Source organism: Podarcis liolepis (assembly GCF_965112155.1).
Source record: "Podarcis liolepis genome assembly, chromosome: 3".
Lineage (NCBI taxonomy): Eukaryota > Metazoa > Chordata > Lepidosauria > Squamata > Lacertidae > Podarcis > Podarcis liolepis.
Window position 1 is genome coordinate 70,241,498 of NC_139557.1, and position 20,989 is coordinate 70,262,486.

General features: G+C 40.7%; 1 protein-coding gene and 1 long non-coding RNA gene across 19 annotated transcripts in view; both read left to right on the forward strand.

Annotated features, from left to right (window-relative positions):
- The window catches only part of ARID1B (AT-rich interaction domain 1B), a 357,120-nt gene extending 352,964 nt beyond the window's left edge, over positions 1 to 4,156 (forward strand). For all 18 annotated transcript variants that reach the window (XM_083496337.1, XM_083496351.1, XM_083496347.1 and 15 more), the window contains one exon: positions 1,048 to 4,156. In XM_083496337.1, the coding sequence (XP_083352463.1) occupies positions 1,048 to 2,772 (1,725 nt within the window). In that variant the 3' untranslated portion in view covers positions 2,773 to 4,156. The remainder of the gene's footprint in view (positions 1 to 1,047) is intronic.
- Positions 4,157 to 9,560: 5,404 nt separating this feature from the next.
- LOC310703888 overlaps positions 9,561 to 20,989 on the forward strand; it is a 37,318-nt gene continuing 25,889 nt past the window's right edge. Inside the window, exons 1-2 of the long non-coding RNA XR_014524429.1 lie at positions 9,561 to 10,116; positions 17,037 to 17,159. This is a non-coding gene — a long non-coding RNA (uncharacterized lncRNA). The remainder of the gene's footprint in view (positions 10,117 to 17,036; positions 17,160 to 20,989) is intronic.

Here is a 20,989-nt window from a genome sequence, read left to right on the forward strand (position 1 = left end):
TTGGTTTTTTATTCACAAGTAGTTTATGAGTGCATCATTTCATGCAATATGGAACAATGAACAGGTTTGTAAATAGCCACTTGCTTGATCACCTGAAATGAGTAGTAATCATTTCCAGGACACCAGACAGGAAAGCTTTTGTAAATTAGAAAAGAATTGTTTTTACTTTTTTTGCTTTTAGAACACTGAAGTGCTATAAATCACGCTATAGATATGTATGTTGAAGGGCTACTACCAACATTTATGAGCTGGAAAATAGGGATTATGAGCCAGCTCAAATACATATTCAGTATCTATTTCTCCATCTAAGTTCCTTCACATGGTTAGTGTGTGGATAAATTTAGATGGGGACATGCTGTAGCCTGTCCAGAGACTTTGTTGGATAATGTGGGTGGGGGAGAGTGGGAGGTCTGGTTTCAATAAATGCATGTCTTTGCAATAATTTCAGCAAAATAGAAATTCATGAATTTTAAGAAGCAAATGGCCATGGCAAAGTGGCCTCACTCACCCTGACTTCAAATGTACTTTCCTTGTACTCCTGTATTTAGCACCATTCCAGTAAGAAAACATTACAAGGACACTGTAAGTGGAGTTGTATCTATAGGTTCTCTTCCTCTGAGGGCAGAGGGAAGACCCTTTATTCCAGAGGAACACTCAGTTTGTGTGCCTGTGTGTGTTTAAATAATTGTGACTATTTTGTAAGATCCAAAAAGTTCAATTGTGGGATAAAATAAAAAATAAAATAATAAGTAATAAAAACTTTTAATATTAAATTAAATATTAAATACAGTTTGGGGATTTCCTTTAAAATGTGCGAACTACAAGGGTTATAAATACTTTATATTTTTATTACTCCATTAAATCTTTTTAGTATTCCCAGATCACTAAATGCCTACATTTAGAGAATGCCCCAACAAGGTTTGTTTTATGTGTAAAATGAAGAGTAAATTAACATCTTTCTGAAAGTATGCCTACTGCTGCCAACACAATTCTATGTCACCTGAAATGTTCCTCTTAACGTTCTTATGTTATTTTTTGTTTCTTCAGTTATCTGGTTTTCTTGAGCTTTTGGTGGAATACTTTAGAAAATGCCTGATAGATATATTTGGAATCCTCATGGAATATGAAGTCGGACATCCAGGACCAAAAATACTTGACCATAATTCAGCCCAGAAAGAGGATGCCCAATCTGCAACGCAAGAAGCCAGCAAAGAAGAAAACAATGATGAATGTATTGATTATTTTGGTGAATTTGAGGATGAGGAAGAGGAAGAAGAGGAAAATGAGAACCCTGAAGAAGAAAAGAGCACTGTTCTTGCTCCCCCTGGTGCCATTGCTGATCCAAGTGAGAGGCCAAAACAAGCCAGTAAGTTTGACAAGCTGCCAATAAAAATCGTAAAGAAAAACAACTTATTTGTTGTCGACCGATCTGACCAGCTGGGGCGTGTTCAGGAATTCAACAGTGGACTCCTCCATTGGCAGCTAGGTGGGGGTGATACAACCGAACACATCCAGACCCACTTTGAGAGTAAGATGGAGATTCCTCCTCGCAGGAAACCGCCTCTTCCATCCAACTCTTCAAGTAAAAAGAAAAATGTGGAAGGGAAAAGAGAACCTGAGGAACAGCAAGACAAAAGCATATCAGCCACCATTGACGATGTCTTGTCAGCTCGTCCAGGAGCACTGTCTGAAGACTCAGACTCTAGTTCTCAGACAGATAGCAGTAAATTTCCATTTGGGATCCACCAAGCCAAAAGTCATCGGAATATCAAGTTGCTAGAGGATGAGCCACGGAGTCGAGATGAGACTCCTCTATGCACCATAACTCACTGGCAGGACTCTTTGGCCAAACGTTGCATCTGTGTGTCAAACATTGTCCGCAGCTTGTCTTTTGTGCCTGGCAATGATGCTGAAATGTCAAAACATCCGGGCTTGGTGCTAATCTTAGGAAAGTTGATACTTCTCCATCATGAACACCCAGAAAGAAAGCGTGCACCACAGACATATGAAAAAGAGGAAGAGGCGGACAAAGGGGTGGCCTGCAGCAAGGATGAGTGGTGGTGGGACTGCCTTGAGGTCTTGAGGGATAATACATTGGTCACATTAGCCAACATTTCTGGGCAGCTAGACTTATCTGCTTACACGGAAAGCATCTGTTTGCCAATTTTGGATGGCTTACTGCACTGGATGGTGTGCCCATCTGCAGAGGCACAGGATCCTTTTCCAACTGTGGGGCCCAACTCAGTCCTGTCGCCTCAGAGACTTGTACTGGAAACCCTGTGCAAACTCAGTATCCAAGACAATAATGTGGACCTTATCTTGGCCACTCCCCCATTCAGTCGTCAGGAGAAACTCTATGCTACTTTAGTTAGGTACGTTGGGGACCGCAAAAATCCAGTCTGCCGAGAAATGTCCATGGCACTCTTATCGAACCTTGCCCAGGGGGACACATTAGCAGCAAGGGCGATTGCTGTGCAGAAGGGAAGCATCGGAAACTTGATAAGCTTCCTTGAGGATGGGGTCACTATGGCCCAGTACCAGCAGAGCCAGCATAACCTCATGCACATGCAGCCCCCGCCTCTGGAGCCACCTAGCGTAGACATGATGTGCAGGGCAGCCAAGGCTTTGCTGGCCATGGCCCGGGTGGAGGAGAATCGCTCAGAGTTCCTATTGCACGAAGGACGTTTGCTGGATATCTCAATATCTGCTGTCCTGAACTCTCTGGTTGCATCTGTCATCTGTGATGTACTTTTTCAGATTGGGCAGTTATGACATAAGTGAGAAGCCAAGCATGTGTGAGTGGAGATTAGAGGGTCACATATAACTGGCTGTTTTCTGTACTTGTTTATCCAGTGTAGGAAGAAGGAAAAAAAGAATCTTTGCTCCTCTGCCCCATTCACTATTTACCAATTGGGAATTAAAAAAAATATTAATTTGAACAGTTATGGAATTAATATTTGCTGTCTATGTGTATAAGTACATCTTTTTATTTTATTTTTTTTAACCAAAGTCTGTCTAGTACATTCAAAGGTCACACTTCTTTTCCATAGATATCCTTTTCAAAAAAAATTTATTTTTTATTTTTTTGCATGTTTGTATCACATATTTTTTGGGAGGGGAAGCAAACTAGGGATACTGAGGGTTGAAATGTTGCAAAACATGATTTGAGAGGCGGGGGGGAAGGCTCACCACTCTGAAGCGCAAAAGTGGGGGAAATATACTAAGTTACTGTGTGTTTTATTTTTGAAGAATGAAAGAACCCAACCACCCTTTATGCCGTTGCCCAAAGCACTCTGTGCAATAGAAGAAAGTTAGTGATGTAGGTGTAGCGGATCAAGGAAGGGGGTCGGTCCGTAGTCTGCATATGAAATTATCTTGGTTTCTCTGCAGGAGAATGGTTACATTAGGCTAGGAGCAAAACAAATTCTTTAGGAAAGTTAAAACACAAACCTGAAGACGATCAACATGAATTGCTTCCTCACCAGAACTGTCACATCAGTATCTATTGTTTGACCTTCCACAGTGACAGTTCTTCACAATTCCTTTTAATCATTTTAAATATTTTTTTATTGCCTAAGGGCCGTGATGTATATAGAAGTTGTACATTAAACATACCCTCATCTCTCTTTTTTTAAATACGTACAAGGATTTTTTTTTCATGATGTGGTAACTACAAAGTGATGGTAGACTTAATTTTATTATTATTATTATAATTATTATTATTATTATTATTATTTTGTTCGGGCCATGTCTCTAAAAAACAGTAACAGAAAAACACCACCACGAGGGTAATGTACAAGTTTCTGTATGTATAAAGTCATGCTCTATTTCGGGAGAGCAGTTGCTCACAACTTGCTTTATAAATCAAGATGTGGAAATGGTTACTTATGGATTGATTTAAGAAATTGGTTACCAGTCTACAGGAAAAATAATACTTATACAGGAAAAAAGGAAGAAAAACAACTTCAAAGATTTTTCAGTGAGAAGAATCCGCATTTGTATTTCAAAATAATGTAGTTTAAAAAAAGACAAAAAAACTTGATGTAAATTCCTCCTTTTCCTCTGGCTTAATGAATTATCATTTATTCAGTATAAAATCTTTATATGTTCCACATGTTAAGAATAAATGTACATTAAATCTTGTTAAGCACTGTGATGGGTGTTCTTGAATAATGTTCTCATTTCACCATAAGGTCAAACCAGTTCAGTTGGTAAGAGGGAAGCTTACTATTTTCCTCTTAGCCGTGATGGTTGAGCATGAAGTAGTTTCATCTGATGTTGCAACAAGCACAGAAATAATGGCTGCTAGTATTTGCAAAAAGCAGACCAAAATGGTGGAATTTTTTGACTTACAAAAAGCAAATGAGAGTTACCTGCTGATCATTTCCACTGTATGTCCATAGAGGATGCTACATTCAAGGATGGAAGTAAGTTTTTGAATAAAATAACCATTGGTAAAATATATTTATATCTGGCAGTAATTAGTAGGAAAGAGCCAGCTTATACGCTGATCATAGCCTTTATAGACATCCAGAAGCTTGATCCAGTGTTGTTGTTTTTTGTTTATTTGGTCAAAGGAGCTTCAATAATAATTCACTCACAACAACTGCCACATGCATCTTAATGGAGGAAGCAAATTTGCAAGCATATTTCTTTGAATGTACAAATTTGGTCCTCATGGAAATGAATGAGGCAGCAGCAAAGGATACACTTTGCAATGTACGGTATTCTTTCCCTACTGCTCCAGAAACATTGGATGAATACAGATACCATCTCATCAGAAAATCCATTCTGTATGGTGTCGGAATCAAGCCTTCAGCACTTACCCTTTGGAATTCCCTCAAATTCGGCAGGCACCTATTGAAGACCTTCCTTTTCCCAGAACACATTCTAAGTGAAGATTTTTGTCCCATTTTTGTATCTGTACTGAACCTGAATTTGTTTTATATATGTCTTAATGTTGATGCTTTTATTGTTAAATGACTTCAGATTATTTTATGGGAAGCAATTCAGAAACCATTGGTGGCAAAACCAATGGCATAGTTCCTTCCCACACTAACATCACCCTTTGTAAGAATGGCATTCATCTGGGAAGGAAGTAAATCATTGGTGGTTATTCATCTCTTTCCAGAGTTGTAGCAACAGAGAAGTGACTTTCACATTGCTTTGGCAAAGAATGAATTGCTGCTCAGAACTCTCACCAAAAGTGTTAAGGGGTCTTACAGAACAGGGCCCTAAGGGGCATATCTCAAGAATTACTCCTTTCCTATAAAAAGACACTCTGATTGCTGTTTCATCTTAAATGCTGACTTGGTTAGGAGTTCCTGCATATTTCTCAATTTTTTCTCCATTTTTAGTCACTATGGGACTCCTGGAAAATATGTTATCCCAGTAGGCATCCTGATAATCTTGTTCGTATAACTTGCTCTAACACATTAATAAAGAAGATAATTTAATGGACAGGCAAAGTACATACTATTATCATCCAGGTTTGAAACGTGACTCCCTTGTGTCACAGAAAGTAATTTTTCCTTCTTCTGCTGTAATCTATTCACTCTTATATCGCCCATAGTAACAGTCTCTCCTCTTTGTCTCTTGCATAACAATGCATTCAGAAATATATGTTAAATTATAGCCCACTTGTAACTGCACAGAAGCAGATTTAGGCAGCTATTTTTAAAAACCACTCAATGGTGGGGAGCTCTAGCTAAGGCTCTTCTGACTTCTTAGCTAGGTTATACAAAGAAGTTTTACATAGCTTCAGCCTGTTTTCAGAACCTCCACTCTTTCTGTCTTTGTTATGTCTGTTTGTACTGCACTGATTAAGTAGTTAAGATATGACCGGGATAAAAAAAAAACCCTCAATGTGCCATTTAAACCTGGCTAAAAACATTTGAATGGTGCTGACTATGAAGAAAGAACCATATCAATTTCATCAGGGTTGCTGGTCCATGGAGTAGACTTGACCTGCTCCACCACTCTATCATTGTGGTCAAAATGGTTTTAACAGATTAGCCATCAAAAAGTGAAATTGTGAAATGGCACCAACTGGAAAGAAAAACATTGTGCGGTGCTCTAAATAAAGGGGCTTTTGGGGGGATGCTGTAATCGACTAAACATGTTCTGTAAGCTGCTGATGTGTAAACTTGCCTTCCCCAACTTGGTGCCCTGGAGAAGTATTGGACAGCTGTCCCTGACCATTGGCCATTCTAGTTTGGGCTGATGGGAGTTGTAGTCCAAAACATTTGGAGAGCCCCAGTTGGAAAAGTCTTATGTATCACCAACAGTGGATTGGAAAGAATAATTATAGGATGGTTTCTGCTTATTAATTGCTCTTTCAGCTCATCTGAGCAAGTTTGTATAGATGATCTAAAATGCTGTATAGGGCTGCCAGATAAATTGTTAAAAACTAAGGTAAGTGTTTCTTAATATGTGTTAGGATCGGGAAGTTAATTCTTTTAAGAAAAGGAGCATTCCTTCAGGACAAACAAGATATGAAGGAATTGATACACGAGCAAATTCACTGTTTAACTGTACAATAATTGTGTTGGCTTTGAGCCAGATCGTTTCCTACTCATTCACAGAAAAAAAGATAATTTTGCACACCAAGACATCACTGACCAGCAGGAAGTCCGGAGGTGAAATGATTTTCATTCGCTGCTATTGTAACCTGCTTACATTCTCTTTATGACATTTGACTTTCATGTGTTAAGAGCAAAGGAATCTACCTCTGTATGCATGCGTCCTTCTTTTTCAAGTGCCCAAAGAAGAAAGGGAAGACAACAAAGAAACAGCAGAGAGATACCTCTGAAATAATCCAATACCAACAACACTTGAGTCTTCTTGGGCTGTGCCCTGAAGCCCTTTTTTGCCACTTTGACAAAGCAGGATCTCTCAATAGCAAACACACGTCTCTTCCTATATCCATTTTTCAAATAAAAATAGAGCATTCTATGGCAGTCACTGAGAATATGTTGTATTGAAGGAAAGTGGGTGAGGGATTAGAACAGGAGACAACTGGAGAGATGACCAAAGCTTTACTTTTTGAACTTTGGTCTTAGGATCAGGCTGTATGTTCTATCAGTCCACATAGAGGCCGACTGCCAGTACTTTCTTATGAGATCACCTCCAAACAGAAAGTTGACATGTAAAATGTTTCTAGTCATGTCATTCACCATGCTGTTTAGAGCTGCCCATGCCACCGCCAATGTTAACTGGTTGTGGTATGAATATACTCCACATGAATTAGCCTGGTCCAATGGTGAGGGTTGCTGGTCAGTAGCGTTATGGAGAATATACTTATTCAGTTGCTTAACTTGGTCATTTCTCAAGATTGCATTTTGTTTTCCAAGACATTAGCAGATTCTGAATATTTTGTTTAATTGAGAGTTTTGTTGCTTTGTTGAAGGGACCTATGGGTGAACTCCCTTAAGTTTTGGTGATGAGTTGTAGTGCTACACTATAATGGGGACAATAGGTCATCTAGCCCAGGACAGCCAACATGGCACCTTCCAGTCTCTGTTGGACTCCATTCGCATCTGCCTCAGCCAGCATTGCTAATGGTCAGAGATTATGGCTACCCCGATCTAGTCTAACCCCTTTCCCTAATATAAGGTATCCTCTATCCTGTAATTCATTGCTTTGCTCTTTTGTACTTGAGTTTTCAGACTTCTGTAAAATTGCTTATTTATCCTTATAATTGGCCGTGGCATCATTAGATTTCATTCTGTTAAATCATAAATCATTTTAATCTATCACAGGGAAACTCCAGGAGTTTCTCTTTATGTGTATATACACTTAACATCCTGTTCTATGAATCTTTGAGGCAATATTCCTGTCTGTGTTGCCACATTTACTCTGCAGCAACCATATATTTTCACTTTTTAGATAAGGGATTAATCCCACTGACTAGGTTTCTTAGAGACAAAATTTCATCTCCGGATTGCATTTCCAAAAAAGCTTAGAAAGCACTGAATTAGATATATATTGGATTGTATGTTTTCTAAAGCCTAAAAGACAATTCCTACTAGTCCCTATGTGAGCTAGCTCCCTTAGTACTTGCTGACCAAAATGACGACTTTGGCTCCAGTATGGATCCTGAGTTGAGCTGCTCCGCCCCACTGAATAGGCACTGAATCTTGCTTTAGTATTGCAACATTACGCTTTACAATAATTTTTTCTTCTTCCTACAGAGTTGATTGTGGGGCAAAAGACATGGCAGCTGAGGAAGGTCTGGTTTGGAACAATTCCCCCTGGGATAATAAGGATGAAGGTGATCAAATTGTGGTGATTTAAATAGGGGAAGAGTAAAACTAGACTTTCAGAGTGCAGGGGCACATGATATTCAGAGAGCCAAAGCACTGTAGCCTAAAACACAAGTGCAAAAGACACTCAGAGGGACTCAAAAAATGAGTCCCTCTAAGTGTCTTTTGCACTTATATAGCTTATATGGTAGGCTAGAAGCCTCCAGGCCAAGATGAGTGAACTTGGTCTTAGAGCACAGCACTGATATAGCAAGCATAATGCAATCCTGATGGGATGCAGGTAACCAATGAAATACATTTATCTCAACAAAAATTCTATAGGAAGGAGAGAGAGGAGCATTGTGGGCATGGTGTTGCCCTATATGTATGTCAATGAGGGCACTGAGTCTGACAAGCTAGAATTTGTAAAAGGGGCAGACTCCTCCACAGACCGAACATCACTGGTATCTCTGCCATGAGCCTTTTAGTGCTGCTCTATTAAATGTGTGTTAAGCCTCACAATTGTTGTTTCAGAACATTTGTTTGTTTGTTTGCTTTTACCAATTTCCATACTTTTGTCTTTAGCACATCTATTTGAATGTAACATTACAATTAGCCCTTAGTTGCTTAGCTGACAGGCCTACCCACCTCAGAAACACTGTATACTAACTAACATAATTTAAAGCAGACAGCCCAAAGACGTGAGGAAGGGAGACCTTTTGAAACAAAAGTCTAATTTTGGCAGTATTATTCTGGGCAGAGCCTACCTCGTGCAACCCTACTTTATGCAGTTAAAAAAAAAATTATGGCTGTATAAAATCTGATTAATTATCATAGTTAAGTCCTGAAATGCATGGCATTATATTTTTTGATATTACCCATTATGAAATAAAAGCCTGCATCTCCCTTGTTATGCTCCAGATGTCTCACTTTTAAAATCAGTGGCCTCACCTCATGTTCCATCTCCACTTTACATATAATTAAGCACATTGTCCTAGCATATTAGCATGCCTCTTACCACAGAATTTGAAAGGGAAGATTTGCTTCTCTCTTTTTTTGTCTTTTCCTCGCACCTGTTAAAGAAAGCCTTGCTCCCCTCTGAGTCATCCTGCAGCAAAGCAGCTTTCTGATATTTCGGAATACTGTACCTAACTATATTCATTTATTAATCCATGGATAATTACTAACTCTGTGGCCTCTATAATTTAGCACTTGCCTCTGGCCTCCACGCCTCTTGGCACATCCCCACTGCTGCTTTTCCACTCTTGACAGCGGAGCCACACGGCAGCCATCTTTAGTGGTTTGGAAGCTGTAAGTACACCCACATCGTTCTTCCTTTTACCCCAGTGACATATCCAGCCTTAAAATGCTGTGAAGCCTGAAGGAGGAGAATATGCAACTGTTAAAAGTCCAGTACAAATATATCTTCTCTCAAAAACCCCAATTCTTTGTACGAAGCATTGCCTGACAGAGCCCACTAAGCTACAGAGGGGAGGCACAAAACAGGAGTAGGCCAAAGTGCAGGATGAACCCTGTGCCAAAGCCAGGCGTGTTTAGCCTCTCCTGCACCATTGCAGGGTGGGGCCCACTTTGTAGCCCTGGAGAATTGCTGTCTCCTTAAGACTAAAAGGAAAATGAAATCAATGTTGGATGGTATGGTTTGGTTATGAACAAATATAGGAAGGCTTCAGCGGCTGACTTGGCATTCTCAGAAAGGAGGGAACGGAGGAGAGGAGGAGGAGCTTCTGCTCCTTGCCTCCTTCAGTCGCTTTTGCCCTCAGGAGCTGTGGCTATATATAGTACAAAAAACGTGGTCCAACTCCTGAACCTAAGGAGAAAAAGGTTACCCTTGTTCAGTGCTTTTTTTCTGGGGGTACGCAGGAGTACGCATAGCCCTAAACATGTTGTGAATCTAAGTTTGGCCTCATTGAGGGGCAGTATTTCAATACGAGTAGGAAAATGAGAGTACAGTGGTACCTCGGGTTACAAACGCTTCAGGTTACATACGCTTCAGGTTACAGACTCCGCTAACCCAGAAATAGTACCTCGGGTTAAGAACTTTGCTTCAGGATGAGAACAGAAATCGTGCTCCGGGGGCGCGGTAGCAGCAGGAGGCCCCATTAGCTAAAGTGGTGCTTCAGGTTAAGAACAGTTTCGGGTTAAGAACAGACCTCCGGAACGAATTAAGTACTTAACCCGAGGTACCACTGTACCCCTAAACATTTTTTTAGGGGGAAAAACACTGCCCTTTTCCTCTTCTGAAACTTTCCCATAGAGCATAGGAACCACAAACCTGATGGCATGCATCTGCCTGACCCTAAGCACCACCTCCCTGCTCTTAAATTATTTAGAGACTTGAACAGACCAGAAGAGAAGAGTTTTGGATTTGATATCCCGCCTTTCACTCCCTTTAAGGAGTCTCAAAATGGCTAACATTCTCCTTTCCCTTCCTCCCTCACTCTTCTTCTTCTTCTTTAAACTCATCTACTTCTGTGTATCTTAGGAGTCCCCTCAGTATGCCGTATCCCTGATCTATTCTTGGATTATCCTGTTTGGCTTCCTAACCAGATAGGTACAGAATCACTCAAGTTTAATATTAAGAGGGAGCAAGTATAGCCCTCAACAAAAGTAATAATAATAATAATAATAATAATAATAATAATAATAATAATAATAAAAAAATGTTGTGTAGCACCCTATACCCACAGGTCTCAGGGCAGTTCACAGGATAAAATAAGAACATAAAACCACAAAATATATAATAAAAATAACCCAATAACTCCTCCCAACACATTTTAAAAGGGCATAGGATGTCAATTAACGTTAACGAGGAACGTTTTTGCCTGGCGCCTAAGGTGTATAACAAAAGCACCAGGCAAACCTCCCTCAGGAGAGCATTCCACAAATGGGGAGCCACTGCAGAAAAGGCCCGTTCTCGTGTTGCCACCCTCTGGACCTCTTGTGGAAGAAGCCCAGGAAGAAGGGCTTCAGAAGATGATCTCAGAGTCCAAGTGGGTTCACATGGAAAGAGGCGGTCCTGAGCCGTTTAAGGCTTTATAGGTCAAAACCAGCACTTGGAATTGGGCCCAGAAACGAAAATGCTGCACTGTATTCCCAAACCCTAACAGAAGCTTCCCAGTTCAGGATTTCAACCTGGAAAAACTGTCCTTTAAACTTTCATTTCTTATAAAACATTGCCATATAATGTGTGGAGGTGAGGTTTTAAACTCATCCTGTGCATCTACCGATCCTTAATCACCCATCCAGGAAATAAGTAATGAAAACTGAGGACTCAACGCATCCAGTTCCCCCATCATTTTCTCCTGCACCCCATCCAACTGACACCCCCCCAGCTGTCTGTTGCTCAACTGCCCCCAAGCTTTCTATAGATCTTGGATTCTCACTGGGCCTCTGGGCATAAGGTCCTTCCTGGGGTTTTTTAAATTGATTTTTAATTTATAGACTAGTTTATTTCTGCACACCTACAGCTATGCAAAAGCAGTTTTACCTTATATTTTGCTTCCAGATTAATAGGCATAGAACCACTCACCTAGCAAAGGAATAAAAAAATTACCACATTTACTCAAATCTAATGCACCATTGAATCTAATGCACACCTCAATTTTCAGAACCTTTAAACCAAAAAAGTATTTGCTGGTGAATGTAAATGTGCCATCGAATCTAATATGCACCTTAATTTTTGCAATGAAATTTGACCCAAAAAAGGTGAGCATTAGATTCGAGTAAATACAGTGTATATTCAAACACCAAAATCCAGAAAACCATAAGCAAATTTCAGGTCAGTGTATCCACTGATGGCTTCACAGTGTCCAACCCATCTAAGCTGTGGCTAGCATTATTCAAAGTAGCATCGTTGGTCATCTGTAAGTAGGGATGGGGGGAATTTCAGTTCAATTCAATTTGTATTTAAAGATGAACTGAACTTTCCCAAACAATGTGCATTCTAAAACACAGCCATCTTTCCAAATTCATACTTCTCTGATTTTTTGCAGTGCAGCTCCAGCCAAGTAATGTGTAGAAAACTACCTATACTAGGGTAAAATGTCCCTTAAAATGTATATATTGGTGCAAAGAACTTACAAAAATGCATTTTATTGGGGGAAATTGTTTTGCAAAAATGATTGTATTGGGCAAAATTGAATAAGGGAGAAAAGTATTTCATAAAATTTATACACCACCTTATTGCTTTTTAAAAAAAAAAAACCCTCAAAGTGGTTTACAATTCACACTAAAATGCTGATGATTTTTTTAAGGGCTCTTTAAAAAGAAAGAAAGATCAAACTGGTTTGGAAATGTGGATCTGCACTTAAGATTTGGGGGAAAAAGAGAAACTGAGAGAAGTCAAAATTGACAAACTCATCCCTCCCTCCCTGTAAGGAAAGTAGGTGGTTAAGAGCTAATGTTTATCCCAGGGCCATTATTTGCTTTCATCTTGCCCTATCAGAAGTTACTTGAAGCTATCAACATTACTTGAAGCTAAGACACATTGACAGTGTCTTAATCAGGGCACACAGTGTGCATGCTCCATGTGCCGCCGCCATGTGCTGGATGCAGCCTGGCCCCCTGTAGAATCACATGTTCCTTTGGTTACAGATCACCTGAGCCATGCAGTGAGATCTGTAGATGAAGGGTGGTAGCAAAACCTCCCTCTCCTAGCTAGGCAGCAGAGCCCACTTACCACCACTGAGATATGGGAGCACAAGAATTGCCCTTCAACAGGACAAACCAGCAGGCATCCCAAATGTTCCGAGCTACGAGATAAAGGAAATGGTTCTGCATGCAATAAAACAAAACCAATGAAAAAAGTTCTTCTTTTCGGTAAATTATGGTTCTTGGGATCTCCCCACCTCCTCGACTGCTCGGTGCTTGGAGTTACATTATGTCTCAAGTAACTCTCCTGATGACAGTAGCTATCGTCGGATCATTAAGAATTTGCCATTGCCTGACCTTACATGGAAGGATATAGATGAAGATGCCACGTAAAAAACCAGCCCATTTTCATTTCTTCACCCTCACAAATCACTGTTAATTTAAAGCTCTGCTACCTTTATTCAGAACCAGGAGACCTGTCATAAGGCTATCAGCTACCCTTTGAGAATTGCATAGGTAGTTTCTCTACTAAAATATATTTAGATCTGCCAACTGGTCTTTCTTTCCCCTTTCTGCCTATCCTCAGTTCCTAGCTTTCCAATTATAGCTCGCAACTAACCTGCTAGTGACCTGCACTCCATGCTCTAGCACACACTTTGCTTCCTGCAAAATCAATTTCCCCAACTAATTATAGCCACTGGCACCTCCCGTAATGGGCCCATAATAATAGAAGAACCATAGCTGCAACTGGTATTCTGTGTTTCAGAGGAGAAAAATGGGCACATCTTTATAACCATTGCCAATAAAAAACCAAATTTGTCATCTAGAGAACCTGAGTTCTGTGCCAAGAAAAGCCCACTTATGTGATTTGAGTAAATTTTACAAATCTCACAAAGCTGCATCTATTTGTTTATTTTGCAGGCTTTATTCCGCTTCTCATGTTATTGAGGATGGGATTAGAAACTCCACCCCATGACGACTAGAACTCATTTTCTGCCTTACCATCTGAGATTTCATCAAACAATGCCCACAGGTTTTTCGAGCTTGTCTCCACTAATAACTAGAATGCTGCTTTTTTAAAAAGAATAAGACTGTCAGTTGAGATTCATTATCTGCACAAAGGAATCTACAAAAGAAACATGGAGTTCTGTCTCCATGTCCAAACACTGGATAATCTCTGGATGGACTCGGCTACGATGCCAGACAAGCACCTGGTAGACCAACTCCCAAATTCAATGCCCTACTCAGGAGGGATAGAACTCTAGCTAACTAACTAACAACTATTGGTGGGACCCAATAGCTTACCACGGGCCCTTTAGATCTGCAGGTGCAAAACTATCAGTGCAGTGTCATCCCAACCAGAAGCCATAGTGGCTTCTCCACATTCAGATGGACTTGTGTTGATGAGTTTGAACTAGAAATAGCTCAGAGGCAGGGTACAAATGATCTCTTGCTAGAGGTGAAAACACATGTCCTTCTGCAGTCTGTGGTACACATTATTTCTTATTTTCTGTATCATCCCTGTGGTGATCAAACCACCTCTTTGTTGTTTCATAGTGGATATCTGCTAGAATGTGTAACAAAGTTAAGCTGAGCCAGCATTGTTAAGTTGATGTCGTTGTACCTCTGCTGGATAGTGCCTGAGACGTTCCCAGTGATGAATGAAACACTCCCCATTTCAATAGAATTTATACTTTAAAAATCCATCTTGGAAATTGAACTTGCCCCTGCTAGAGGAATCCTATTTGGAGGGTCACCTGGAGCTCCCAAAGGCAATGATGAGCGGTCCATGTTAAGGAATTGTGAGGCAGAACAGGAGGCAGATATGCTACCTTGTGTAGACTGCTTTCCATTTGTCTCCTCCTCTGCTCAATATTTGTTGCTGCTTCCACTTGTAAGAAAAAATATTACAAATATACCATAGATCTCCTTGTCCAAAGGGAAAAAAGAATCTTGGGAATGTCTGGGAATGGTTGGGAAGTGGGAGCTTATAACATTTTAAGTCCTACGATACAAAAGTGGCATAAAAAGGTAAAGGTAAAGGACCCCTGACAGTTAAATCCAGTCGCAGACGACTCTGGGGTTGCGGTGTTCATCTCGCTTTACAGGCCAAGCAAGCAGTTGTAGGTGGGAAGGGCGGAGCCAGGGTACAATTAAGCCATACCTTTGAATGGCCTGTTTGTGTCCACACAGGAGCAGAATCTAGGATCAGTATAATCTTCCCCTACCATCCTGGGAACACTAGTTCCTTCCTCAAAGAACTATAATTCTCAACACTCTTAACAATGTGCTTTAAATGTATGGTCTAGATCAGTGGTTCCCAATTGGTGGTCCACAGATCTCAAGGGGTCTGCGTAGCACCCTGAGGGAGTCTATGTCACTATTTACATAGCAAAAACGTACCATTGAGATATCAACATTTTCAAAATTTTGGCTTGGCTTTTGAAAAACGGGGTCCGCAGTACTTAGCTAATTGGGAACCACTGGTATAGATCCTTTAATAGAAGACTGACTGAGGTTAATCATTTTGTATTTGATCTTTAGCTATTCTGGGTAATGCCCAAGTACCGGTAAGTCAGAGAAGACCAACTTAAATCAATGGACTTCGATATTGCTTCCAATGGGTCTACTATGAGTATAACTAAAGTTAGATAAGAATAACATTATTCTTATATATGGTTTATTATATACCGCTGGTAAATTAATTCCATAAAAAGACACTATCAACCCCATAGCTGTCTATCCACGTGTATGCTCTCATGAGTCTCTCTCTCTCCTCTCATTCACCCCAGGTATGGTTTCACAGAGGCTTCAAACTTGAGGCTAAAGGAACTAAACCATAATTGATATCTTCAGAAATATAGTCCTCAGAATATTATTGATGGCAAACATCTTGCTAGGTTTGGTCAATATTCTAAACAGAATGCAGAGGGAGGCAAATACTTTGCAAGATGCAAAGATGTCAGAAGCTAGCTTGTTTTTTAGAAGAATTGTATGCTGTGCCAATTCATTTCTCTATGGCAACCTTTTATGGAACTTTTCTTAATACACACAGTGAATTTAATCTGCTGAGATCTGAGACATGTAACTCCTCCAGGAAAATTATAGATTGCAATTTTAATTGAAAAAGACTGGCTATAAACTGATCTCTAGCATTATGATGACTAATTACATTTCTCCTTTCATAATTAACAAACTTTGAAGTAGTTTATATATTAGGTGCTTGCCCCCAGCCCTTGTAGGAAAAAGTGTTTTCTATGCTGGGAAAGGGAGAAAAAACTGTTCTCTTTAAAAAAACCAACCCAGTCCTATGCAGTGTTGGATATACCGCAGTTACCGGTAGGTTGCAGTCCTGAACACAATTACTGGGATTAATTCACACTGAATGTGTTGCATTGAATTCCAGTTAATTACACAAGGGTTTAAGCATAACTAATTCTTCCTGGGATCGCAGTCCTAATCTTTTTACCTTGTACTAAATTACCTGGGATGCTATGAAAAACTGCTTTTGGGCAAACAATGCTGAAACAATGTGGCGATGCCATTACTAGGCCATCTAACTGTCAGCATACTGGAAGAGAAGTTTCCATATTATATAAACCCGGGGTGGAGCACCTGTGGCTCTTCAGATGACAGCAGACTCAAACTCCATTCCACCCCAGCCAGCAGGGCCAACGATGACTTATTTATTTATTCAAATGTGTATATGCCATCTTCTACATTAGATCTTGAGAGGCTGCACAGAAACAGAAGTTGGGAATCCAGCAACGCCTGGAGGGACCAGGCTTCCTATCCTTGCTATAGCATAATAACATTTATACCAATATAATACAGATGGCCTGTAAAATTAAAACAACCAAGAGTCTTCTAGCTCCTTAAAGACCAACAAATTTATTATGGCATAAGCATTTGTTGGTTGGAGTGCAACAGAGGCAATACCCCTCTAGAAATTTTAAAACTAAGTGTTTGTAAGCCACTGGTGCTGATGCTGGCAAGAGAGTGAAGTGTACAATAAGCTCATTTCCAACTAAACAGGGGCATGGGCATGCTGACATCACTCGCACATACCACAGGGCATGCTGCTGATATTGCGCTGTCCCACCCCCCTCAATTGCAGAGGCAAGGTGGTGCACCTGATTCCCTGGCGCCACCCCATAGTGACCTCACTCTGCATTCTCCTAGGGTGCTTCTGCCTGGTTGGAATGTGTCCCTAAAATGTGGTTATGGCTCCTGCTTGCCTGGATGGAGGATTGAGAGATGTGTTAAGCTTGTGGCTCTATGTCGAAACCTCTGACTTCTACAAAGGTAAGAGTCTCACCTGATGCTCCACTTACTTCGGCCTCTGCACCCATCCTCCACTTGCATGTGGCCCTAGGAAGCTTGCTCATGTGGGAATATGGCCCTGGGGCTGAAAAAAGATCCCCCACCTTTTCATAAACGGTTGTTAGATGTTGAAGTGAGTTGTGAGCCCTGACAAGAGATCCTGAAAGGAGGGGTGAATTCTCCCCCCCCCCAACAATATATTATTAAAAAGATAAGGAGGCACAGAATGGATAATGAAGAGCAGTATATATTGATGAGGTTGCAGAACAAGGTCAATAAGCAGAAGAGTCCTATTAATAACTGGAATATGAAGCCACAGAAAAATGTCAGCATACCAATCTTAATAAGCCAATAATAGCACCCCCGCCTTGAGTCTTGGCAGCACTACAGACCTGGCAGGTCCAATGCATGTTACAGATACTTTGGGGATAATGGTGAGTTAGCAAGCTGGCTGCAAAAATCCCCTGCACATTAGATGCAAAGGCAGGTTTAACACCACATGTTGTTGGGCCCTAAGTGTGATGGGTTACTTGGAAGGAAATGTAGAGTTTTGATTTTACTAAGAGCATGAGCTTTTTACTCTCTCGTTACACACAAAATGAAACCCAGTTTGGTGAAGGGCAGTGTACAGTATGGCTATTTTGAAAAGGAAAGTCATTTGAAGACTACCAAGAACACTGTGTGGCGAAAAAGATCACTGCCCTCAGCGAAACATGGGGACAGCCATCTTTTTCTCTGTGAAATTCCCCATGAAGAGGCTGTAGGTTACTATGTATGGTAGCTTTCTGGGAACATTTCAACATCGTTTGAGGGGTATTTTAGTACTCAGACACAGAACTGCTCTAAGCGACTAAAATGTTGAAAAAAAGAGGCAGCCTTTGAACCATCTCATAATACAGTACATCTCGTGCAGTTTGGTTTGTTGATTATGTGACTTAATCTGCAGATGTACATTCCAATCCGTGCATAGTGTCTGAGGGGGATGAAATTTAAAAGTTGTCCCAAGACACAACCCCCCCCCTCCATCCGTACCTATGAGTATGTTAGGCAGCGATATGGTGGTGACGTACCTGTTTACTTAGGCTTTTTAGGTTTTTAATGCTCCTCTGTTTCAGCTCCTCTGTTTAGCTGTTTTTAGTTGCTTTATTTGCTGGTGATTTAAGAACTGCCTTTTTGTTTTACTGACTTTAAAAACAACAACAACCCCCCCCTTCTCTCTCCGCCCCCTCAACTGGGCCCGTCATTGGTATCAATGAAAGGTAAACTATAAATCTTTAAAGCAAATTATTAAACATATGTGGGAGGTGATAGAGCCTCCCATGCCTGATAGGGCAGGTACATTGTGGAATGTGCCCCCTCTGATCAAAGGCTGCCAATGAAGAATAGGTGGAAGGCTCCCTTGAACTTTGTGAGGACCCCCTTGTTCACAGAATAGATCATAGTCCTAATGCTTGAGAAGCAGAACTGTCAATATTGAGCCAAAGGGATTCTGATATTGTAATTCGGCACAGTAGAGCAATAAAATAATGAGTACTGGGACTGTCACATTTTACAAGTTGTTTAAGAGAGAATAATGATTTAGCAATGAGTGAAGAGAACTATCTGAACCTATCTGTTCTGAACAGGGGCAAGTAATTTTGTCTTGATCTTTGTTTCTGCTTCCACAAAATAGAGATAATTACTTACCACACAGGATTACTTAGTGAGCCTCTTAAAATTCTTTACAAATGAAAAAAAAAAATCAGCTCAATATCAGTGTATTATTCTAATAAAGATGGCATTGGATTTATGGTGCCTCGTGGTAATTTATGGAACTAATTAAAAACTGAGTAGGTTGTGCAGAGTTTTAAATGCCTAATCAGTTACTTGAAGACCACCTACCTTTGCGAAGGCGCACACTCCACACGGTAACATCCCCCAAGAATTTATGATTAAAATAATAAAAGCCATGAAATAAAGTATAATCCTGATGTTAAATTTCCAAGATAAAACAGTTTGCTGAAATTGGAAAGTAATTAGAACATATTGTTTGATAGCATTTTTAAAATTGCAAGCTGTTTCATGTACTTTTGTGTCGACTCTTTGGAAAGCACTTTTGGAGCATGGCCCAAGTGCAAACTGCAGCATGAAAAGTAGCTCCAGTCCTTTGGCTTGTGTGGCCACTATGAATTGGATATGCTAGCTAAGTTCATTGAAGCCGAGCTCATAAATTAACTGGATTTAGTTGGAATTCTTCAGGTGGCACCTGGAATGAGAGACAAGATTTTAGGACACCCCCACCCCAACCTCCATACACAAAAACCCTTTTCCAGCTCAGATCAACATCCAGGCCAGAAAAGCTTCCCAGATTCCCTTCTCTTGGCCAACCCTGACCATTAGGTCCCAAAACACCTTCCTCATCTGCAAATGGAGACGATGGCAGAAGGAGCATTGGAGAGCAGGGAGGAGGGTTTTTTCCTTCTGTCTCCATCACCTTAGTATATGCCACAACAAGCATCACCACTCTTCCTGCAGCATATCATGGCTGAGAGAACTGTGTTGCCTGAAATGCAATGACATTTGGATAAATTCCATTACCTATGAGGCCACTGCCCTTTCAAGCCTCTTAACATGCCATGGAGTGTGTCAAGACAAGGAAAGAAGGGAATGCTCTCCTCTCTGCTGTTGCTGCTACTGCCAGCATCCTGACTTTTGCAGGTAAGTAAACAAAAGATAGTGAGGGATCTGTTAGGGAAAGGGGGCTCATTTCATAAACCCCTCAAATTGTATCAGGAAATGAACTAGTCTGTTTCTGGTTGCAGTAGAGGAATCAGTTCATTTGCGGATCATTTTGAGGAGAGCATAGGGAAGGCCAAGGTTCACTCATTTCTACTAAATACATATGAATAATAATAGCGAGGAGGAGAACAGGCCAACAAGGAACAGGAGCAGAGACAGGTACCAAAATCTCAACAATCACTAAGTGCTTTTTTTATTAGAGACCACATTTTATCCTCACTTCCATAATTTACTGGTAGATATAAAGTTTTGCTAATACATGCCGGTATATTCTAGAACCAGCATGGCTACATGATACAAAGTGTGCATAACTATGCAGAGCAGCAACTTGGGCTGTACGGATCAGGCTAACAGTTGTGTGGCGAATGGGGACCAAAAAGGGGCTGTTAGGTGCAGTACTGCACTGTGCTAGCATTTATTTCCTGAGCAAGGTTTTGTATGTAGAAGTTTGCTTCCACACCTCTATGACCCATTGCTAGATCCAGTCATAGTTTTGAGTTTGGGGGAAGGGCCATAGTTCATAGGTAGAGCATCCCAGATTCAATCCCCAGCATCTCCAGGTAGGGCTGAGCTGGATGGGCCTAATGGTGTGACTCAGAGTATAAGGCAATGCCTTGTGTTCCTAGTTGCAGTAGACTAATGACTTACTTCTTATAAAGCGCACTATGGCAAGCTGTGCTTTGGCATTGGAATGGTGAAGATAAAGCATGGCACCTAGTCTGATCACAAAACTGTTGCTGTGGCAAATCCATAATTCATTCCCAGACTAGCCACATGATCCGGCCCTGAATGTCCATGAAAAAGGCATGAAAGGTATTAGCAGAAGAAAGCAACCAATTGCAAATCAAGGACAGTTGGTGCTTGATGCTGGTAATCCCATGAGGGCTACCAATGGCCTGGGATTCAGGCTTCTCAATAAGGGGTTGAGCCAAGGTTGTTGGTTAGGTCCCTGTGTGAATTCTAGATACCCTAGAAGTCTGCCTTGTGGCAACAAATACATTTATTCTCTACCATAGGCAGAAAATACTTTGAAA